The sequence below is a fragment of the Protomyctophum parallelum genome, assembly GCF_964188405.1.
Source record: "Protomyctophum parallelum genome assembly, chromosome: 15".
In the NCBI taxonomy this organism is placed as follows: Eukaryota; Metazoa; Chordata; class Actinopteri; order Myctophiformes; family Myctophidae; genus Protomyctophum; species Protomyctophum parallelum.
In genome coordinates this window covers 35194304-35203476 of record NC_139710.1, presented here as the reverse complement: position 1 = coordinate 35203476, position 9173 = coordinate 35194304, and the positions used below count along the sequence as shown (strand labels likewise).

Sequence of the window (9173 nt, the reverse complement as noted above, 5' to 3'; positions counted from 1 at the left end):
TACAGAGGGCCACTGTATCCATACAGTCACTCCAGAGGGCCACTGTATCCATACAGACACTCCAGAGGGCCACTGTATCCATACAGACACTCCAGAGGGCCACTGTATGGATACAGTCACTACAGAGGGCCACTGTATCTATTTACAGACAGTCCAGAGGGCCACTGTATGGATACAGTCACTCCAGAGGGCCACTGTATCCATACAGTCACTACAGAGGGCCACTGTATCTATATACAGACACTCCAGAGGGCCACTGTATCCATACAGTCACTACAGAGGGCCACTGTATCCATACAGTCACTCCAGAGGGCCACTGTATCCATACAGACACTCCAGAGGGCCACTGTATCCATACAGTCACTACAGAGGGCCACTGTATCTATATACAGACACTCCAGAGGGCCACTGTATCCATACAGTCACTACAGAGGGCCACTGTATCTATATACAGTCACTCCAGAGGGCCACTGTATCCATACAGTCACTACAGAGGGCCACTGTATCCATACAGTCACTCCAGAGGGCCACTGTATCCATACAGTCACTACAGAGGGCCACTGTATCCATACAGTCACTACAGAGGGCCACTGTATCCATACAGTCACTACAGAGGGCCACTGTATCTATATACAGTCACTCCAGAGGGCCACTGTATCCATACAGTCACTACAGAGGGCCACTGTATCCATACAGTCACTCCAGAGGGCCACTGTATCCATACAGACACTCCAGAGGGCCACTGTATCCATACAGTCACTACAGAGGGCCACTGTATCTATATACAGACACTCCAGAGGGCCACTGTATCCATACAGTCACTCCAGAGGGCCACTGTATCTATATACAGACACTCCAGAGGGCCACTGTATCCATACAGTCACTCCAGAGGGCCACTGTATCTATATACAGACACTCCAGAGGGCCACTGTATCCATACAGTCACTACAGAGGGCCACTGTATCCATACAGACACTCCAGAGGGCCACTGTATCTATATACAGTCACTCCAGAGGGCCTTGTTGAATATTACGGTCGTAGCAAAAAACAGCCGATCTACAAGTTCAAAACGCACCGCACTGCGACGCGTTTTGAGCTATCTGTTTTGAGCTATTCGTCATTTTGAACTATGACGAAAAATGTTCGTCGACTACCTTTTTCCACTGACGAAAACTAAATGGAAACTAAATGAAAACTGAGCTATGATGACTAAAACTAAGACTAAATATATCAACAATTTCGTTAAAAATAAATAAAAACTACACTAAAATGTTAGGAAGGGGACTAGTGGACACGAGATCCAGTATGAGTCATTTTACACTTGGTTGCATGCTGAAAATAGCAGATAATATAGCTCTTGTACATCTGCTATTTTGTGTAAATTCAGTCATTACGACGGCATCAAGGCCCGCCCAAATACATTTTAGCCGACTAAATCAACTGTAGATTTAGTCGACTAAAATCTTATGATATTTAGTCGACTAAAACTAAAACTAACACTAAAACATTCCAGGTGAGTAGTATCATATGGTGGGGGTTCAACACCTATTTTGACCACTAGACCACTAATACAGCGTCTTGAGCACTGAATAGGCCTGTCTGGTACGGCCCTGTCCTGGTTTTCCTCCTACCTATCAAACAGAAGTTACTTTGTCAATCTAGCCGAGTTTGACTCAGACAAACACGACATCAGTTGGTATTCCACAGGGCTCGATTCTTGGCCCTCTGCTTTTCTCCTTGTACATACTGCCATTGGGCGAACTGTCTAGCATCAAATGTTGGATGAGTGAGAACTTTCTCAAGCTAAATGAGGATAAGACAGAAGTTCTCATCGGTTCTAGTGAGCAGAAAGAATCAATAATAAGCAGACTTGGCAACCTGACTGTAGAAAGTAACAGTACAGTAAAGAACCTGGGGGTTATTATTGATTCTGAATTTAATTTTAATTCACACATTAATCATGTTACCAAGATTGCCTTTTTTCACCTTAGAAATATTGCACGAATCAGAGCCTATTTGTCCTTGGACGATGCAAAAACGCTAATCCACGCCTTTGAGTACTGCAATGCACTTTTTTCAGGACTGCCTAAGAAAACAACTGACAGATTACAACTTGTCCAAAATGCAGCAGCCAGAGTTTTTACTAGAACTAAGATGAGAGAACATATTACTCCAGTTTTGGCATCACTGTACTGGCTTCCGGTTGTTTTTAGGATTGATTTTAAAATTATTTTACTACTAAAAAGTAGTAGTTTAAGTTTATAAAGTTTATAAATTTACATTCACAGACTGCCGTAGCATATCTAAGTGTGAAGTCTCACAGCTTCCCATTATAATAATAGCTCTGAGTTCGATGGGGGAAGCAGACAAGGACACAGATTACAGTACTGTAAGAGGGGGTTTGTGGCTGATACTATGACGGGGTGTTTAGACTAACGGTTGTGAATAGTTATGTAAATGGAGGCACGCCGCTGTGACAGTCAGGAGTCCCTGATGCATGCTGGGTAATGCTAGATGTTTGCTACACCGTGGATCCAGCGTCAACCCTGTCACTCACGGTTGTGAATGAGTTTAAAGCACCCCCCTATGGCCTTCTGGGTAACGCTAGATGCATTACGTGGATCCAACGTCAACCCTAACATTCATGGTTTAAGATTATTATACATTATAGTGTGACAAAACATGATATAGGTGTAATATGATGACAGTTATAATTAGTTATATACTTTTGTACCATGTGAATAAATATGTGAATATACTGTATTCTGTAAATGAAATGTTTGTAAATCCAACGTCAACCATAACACTCACGGTGCGACTTGGCACTCATAGGGTGACAAAACATGATATAGATATAATGTGATATTAGCTATAGAGTTACACGTATACTTAAATAAAATGATAGGCCAGCAAATATAGAGTGAATCATGCATTGATGCAATAAAGTTTGATGCATTAACATATGAGACATCATATAATATGACATCATAGTTCAATTTACTTACTTACTATATAGAATATAGAATGTTATATAATTACTATCTGTTCAACATGTTTTATTTTGACATACATGTACATTGTAACAAAATATACAATCTTGCAAAAATAAAAATACATTCAGATAATATAAAATATATTCAAGACATTGAATTCATCAGGATATCAAATATACATGATCATCAACTATTTCTAATATATACAACGAGGCAATCAGGTCATTCATTGGGGGCATTAGTTATGTATCTGATTATTATTTTGGTGTTATATCAGGGCATATCCTTCAGATCATACAGAATAGATGTGCATAGACTATGGATTCTTGACACTGACAGTGATACTTCAATCCCATTAGTTTTCAATACCGTCATAACCCCCGGTATAAATTCAGCAGTCCACAGCTTGTTCATTAAATCTTTAAAATTATTGTAGAAGTAATAGCTGGGTGTAACACTCATACATGTGTGCTCGGTTTGGCTAGAATGGTCTATTTGGCAACCGTTGCAATCATCTTTCATATGCTCAGTTATAGCCTTTTCTAGTAGTTGAGCAACATGTATTTTCATAATATCTATACGTTTTATGCCTGCAGGCTGTGCGCTCTGTCTGAGAGAGTCAGGACGGCCCCTCCCCTCCCTCAAGGCTCAGTTTGGAGGGGGCTGTACTCCCTTCTGAGCCTGTGTGTGCGCTGGGAGCATGTCTCAACAAACGGGAGGACGGAGCCGGCCAGTATCGATAGTATCGATACTATGGAAAAGTCATATCGAACCGTTTAAAATTTTGAGATATTTATCGATATATCGATATTTTCGACAACACTACATCTAACAGATCCAAACTAAATCATATAGTACAAAATGTAGTACAAAATTGAGTTATCAATGATGGTTTTATCTGAGTCTATAAGTGTATAGTGGGTACACTGTACGGAAACTGCCCATAGATCCGAAGTCCCGTTAGTCCGAACATGCACTGCTCCCGTGCTTGCGGTTAGGTTTAGGTTTGCTCCCGTGCTTGCGGTTAGGTTTAGGTTAGGGTTAGAGATAGGGATAGTAATTTCGGAACAATGAACCTTCTGACTAATGACACGGCACCCACTGTACATAGTGGGCTTGTGGGTCGTCAGGTGGCTATGGAGGCCGATTCTGGACCCGATTACTCTGGTGCAGTGTGGACAGGGGAATGTAGTGCTGGGTTTGGGTTGGACCGGTTTATTGGATGATCTCTACTTTCTGAGTCTACGCTTGTCCTGTGCAGCATGGTGAAGGTCATCATCATATTTTGTAGCACCCTCACGGACAAGGTTTGGTGCATCTAGATCTAGAGGGGAGGTTGCGTCCTCATCATCAGAGTATGCAAGGGCTGCACTGGTTTGGAATAGTTCGGTGCTGAGGGGGGAAGGGGTTGTGATGGGGAGTTGTCCAACTCCCCATCTACTATTCTTGCTCGTAGTCAAGTCCACCGGTTCGATAGCATCAAAATATTCATCATCCGTATCGATTATTACCCCATCTGACTCCAAGTCCACCAGGTCCTCCATCAGGTCCTCAATTCCTGGCATATGTATGTAGCTCGGCAGTCATGACCGCATCATCCATTCTCTCTTTGTATATTTCGAGATCCGGGGTATAGACCAATCTGTCCTCTAGTGGATTCACATATCCCCATACTCTGTAAGGATCGTATGAGTTGAACAGAGGTTTGGTTTGGTTTGGTTTGGTTCAGTTGACGATAACGTCTGACGTTCCATTGATTCATTATGGGACCATCGTTTACCCATAGCATCCATGATTAATATTGAGAGGAAATAATTTACGAATAATTGATGAATCCTAGCCGATAAGGCTAGGATGTCTTTGCTCTATACATACATGTAGATCTGAGACCTCCCTTTTAAATAGTTTGTTCTGATTCTATACACCACACCCCCTCTCATTGTTACTCAAATCACACATGTTTACAAAGCTACCTGTCATTTATTATGCCAGGTCAAAAAATAATTATGCCAGGTCAAATGCTATGGCTGCGCACACAGTTGCTGTGGCTCAGTGCTCTCCCGGTCGGTGCTTTGTATGGCTTGTTGTGTATTTGTTGTTTGTTCTATGTACTTTTTGTGAAGCGTACAACACCTACAGCCGGCAGGATCTCCTTAGGATAGGAGTTTGCCACAAGCGGAGTGTTACAGCCGAGTTTCACCGCTTGCACAACACACCGGCGGACATCGCAAGGAGCCCCGGCTCGTTATGGTTTACTATCCCCGCCGGGAGGAGGCAAAGGCGGCGCGGAGAGAGGAGGCAGAAGCGGGGCTGCAGAGCTGGCGCGCTAGTCAGGCTACGGAGGCAGCCGCTCAAACCACCGCTTCCCAGCCTTTTTATCACAAACGCCAGATCCCTCGCTAACAAGATGGATGAATTGAGGCTACAGACTTCAGCGAATAAAACCCTGAAGGATCACGGAGACTTGGCTTCACTCACTCATACCGGACTCTGCTATCGAGCTGACAGGCTACACCGCACAGCGTCATGACAGGACGGAGAACTCGGGTAAGAGCAAAGGAGGGGGGCTCTGTATGTACGTCAATAACAACTGGTGTACAAATTCAGTGATTGTAGACAGTCACTGCTGCCCGAACCTGGAGTATGTGACTGTGAAATGCAGACCCTTCTACTTGCCTAGAGAGTTTACCGTTGTCATGACAACGGCTGTTTACGTTCCACCGGATGCTAATGCTAGCTTGGCTATCGGACAGTTACATGGCAGCATTAGCAGCCAGATGAGCAGACATCCTGACGCTGTACACATCGTAGCGGGGGACTTTAACCAGGCGGATTTGAAAGCAGCACTCCCCAAATTCCACCAGCATGTTAAATGTGCTACGAGAGGAGCTAACACTCTGGACAAGGTCTACTCTAACATCAAACTTGGCTACAGGGCAAAACAACTACCGCACCTGGGCAAGTCTGACCATATGTCCCTGCTTTTAATTCCTGCATATGCCCCCCTAAGGAAAACTGTCCCCACCATCACAAAAACTGTCAAAACTTGGCCTGAGGATGCCTCTGAGCAGCTGCAGGACTGCTTCGACAGGACCAACTGGGATGTTTTTGAACACCAGGACCTGAATGTGTTCACAGACAGTGTTCTGTGCTATATAAAAAATTGCACAGACAATGTCACAGTGGACAAACGCATCCGGGTCTACCCCAACCAGAAGCCCTGGATGACCCGGGAGGTCCAGCGGCTGCTGAAGGAGAGGAACACCGCCTTCAGGTCTGAGGGTAGGGCTAACTACAGCACAGCCCGAACGAACCTGAGGAGAGGCATCAGAGAGGCCAAGGCTGACTACAGGAGGAAGATCTAGGACCATCTGGACAGCAACAACAGCAGGCAGGTGTGGCAGGGAGTCCAGCAGCTTACCAACTACAGGACTACCGTCGGAGCTGTCGAGGGTGACGTCTTGTTGGCAGAGGAGCTAAACACCTTCTTTGCCCGCTTCGAGGCAGAGCCACCGGAGGCAGCAACGTCACACCCCACGGTCCACAGCAAAACTCATTCAAAACTCATTCACAACAGTGAGTGACAGGGTTGACACTGGATCCACGGTGTAGCAAACATCTAGCATTACCCAGCATGCATCAGGGACTCCTGACTGTCACAGCGGCGTGCCTCCATTTACATAACTATTCACAACCGTTAGTCTAAACACCCCGTCATAGTATCAGCCACAAACCCCCTCTTACAGTACTGTAATCTGTGTCCTTGTCTGCTTCCCCCATCGAACTCAGAGCTATTATTATAATGGGAAGCTGTGAGACTTCACACTTAGATATGCTACGGCAGTCTGTGAATGTAAATTTATAAACTTTATAAACTTAATTAAACTACTACTTTTTATTTTAAGTAATGTCTACATAGGCCTAACTGCTGTGATCAGATTGGCTAACAAATGTTAAAAAACAAAACAAGCTATGCCCCTCAATTCAAACCAATATAATTAAACAAATACGAACACTGACGTCACAGATATTATTATAATATCTTATTATTATAAAATTTATGAGATATACAATATGATTTTATGATTATGGAATGTAAAGAATGTAATTACTAATTTGCATAATTTATGCATTAATTGCTCACTAGCGCCACTAGTGGTCAAAAGAGGTGTTGAACCCCCACCATATGATACTACTCAGGTGACTAAAATATGACTAAAACTATAAATGAAGTTTCATTCCAAACACTATGACTAAAACTAAAATAGATATGTGAGCCGTTTGTTCTGTTTCTGAAACGCATTAATCGTGATCTGTTTGGATTATTTCATGTCATACTTGTTGATACTGGACTTGGATATCGAAGGAGGCCGAGGTGGGTTTTATATAGGTTTATCAAACTGGTAGTTTGTTTACATTTCAATCTTGGATTGGACCTTTGGAATTTTCAAAGGCAGCCGTCAGAAGGGTGAAGGTATTTTACAGAAGAAATCCTCCTTGTCCCAAACCTTCTAGTTTCTTTTTTTATGATTCAAAATTGTATTGCTTTTTCAGTTTAGTCACAAGGGAATAACTGAGAATGTACCTAGAATAATCATACAACAGCCAACAATTAAGACAACAAATGAAACAAAACTAGACAAGAAAAGAATAAATACATTACACCACGAAATCTTTACAGAAAAGATAATGCAATACAGACAATACAATACCATACAATAAAATAATCAAACTCTCTAGTTTCAAAGTTTGTGTTACCCAGTGGCGTGCACAGACATTTAGAGGGGCAGGTGCTGGAAGTGGGGAAAGAAAACAGGGCACCTTGTGCAGCGCGTGGAACCGGCCGGTTGCCTTAATAGTGTGAGTTTTATAGATTTCCGGGCCTAAATAAAATATTAGAAGCTTTTTATCAAGAATTGATCAATGTCACCATGGTCCACATACTGTACAGTGTACACTGTAAAAAAAAGAAAAACCCCAAAAACTCAGGTCTCATTGAAAATGAACTCTAGGCGCGTTTTATCGCTCCCTGCTTGCAAGGCCCTTAACCCATTCTGGTATTAGCATTATGTTATGCTTTAGCTATTGAAAAATAGCAGATCTACAAGCTCATAGCGTGCTACGAGCTTGTAGGTCTGCTATTTTTGAAAAATCGAAGAACGACTGACATAGAAACATAGCTTTTTCAGAAAACTGTCAGGATGTGGAAGACATTTTTGGAATCTGATCTCAGGTCAGAATGGGTTAAAACAAAAAACATAATCTAAAATGTGCTGTCCAAATCAACAGTGCTGTCCTGTGCTCTGCTCTCTTCCTATTGGCTGTCCAGATCAACAGTGCTGTCCTGTGCTCTGCTCTCTTCCTATTGGCTGTCCAAATCAACAGTGCTGTCCTGTGCTCTGCTCTCTTCCTATTGGCTGTTTAAATCAACTGTCCTATCCTGTGCTCTCTCTCTTCCCACAGAGTCTTTCGACGTGGTGCTGCGAGGTCACGGGTTCACCCAGGGACGCACCAACGAGGGCGTGCTCTGCACCTTCCTGGTCGACAAGCAGCAGTTTGGTAAGGCTCTGTACTAAATGTCATGAGATTTTAGTCGACTAAATCTACAGGTGATTTAGTCGACTAAAATGTATTTTGGCGGGCCTCGATGCCGTCGTAATGACTGTTTTTACACTTGGCTACATTGGCTATCTTCAGCATGCAACCAAGTGTAAAATGACTTATACTGGATCTCTTGTCCACTAGTCCCTTCCTAGCAATATTTTCTAGTTTTTATTTGTTGACGAAATTGTCAATATATTTATTAGTCTTATAGTTTTATTCATCGTAGCTTAGTTTTCATTTAGTTCCCATTTCGTTTTTCGTCAGTGGAAAAAAGGTATAGTCGCCGAACATTTTTCGTCACAGTTTTAGTCGACGAAAACAACACTGGTCTGTATCCCCAGGGCTGTGTGGCCACCTTCTGACGAGGAATTTCCATCATCAAAGCTCATTTGAATACATTGAATAGTCTAGACGACCTTAGCTTTGAAGCTCTGAAACATGCTGTGAGAACAACGGAACCTAACACTTGGCTCTGTTGTCCTGGGACCTATCCTCACCTGTTCCCCCCATCCCCCTCTCTTCCTGTGTCTGCAAGCAATGGTCCATTCATCGATATGAGCTTGTGTTCACTTCTGC

General features: G+C 43.0%; 1 protein-coding gene across 1 annotated transcript in view; it reads left to right on the top strand.

The window, feature by feature from the left end:
* antxr2a (ANTXR cell adhesion molecule 2a) overlaps positions 1 to 9173 on the top strand; it is a 120766-nt gene that overhangs the window by 33718 nt on the left and 77875 nt on the right. Inside the window, exon 9 of the mRNA XM_083783746.1 lies at positions 8457 to 8552. Within this exon, the coding sequence (XP_083639872.1) occupies positions 8457 to 8552 (96 nt within the window). The remainder of the gene's footprint in view (positions 1 to 8456; positions 8553 to 9173) is intronic.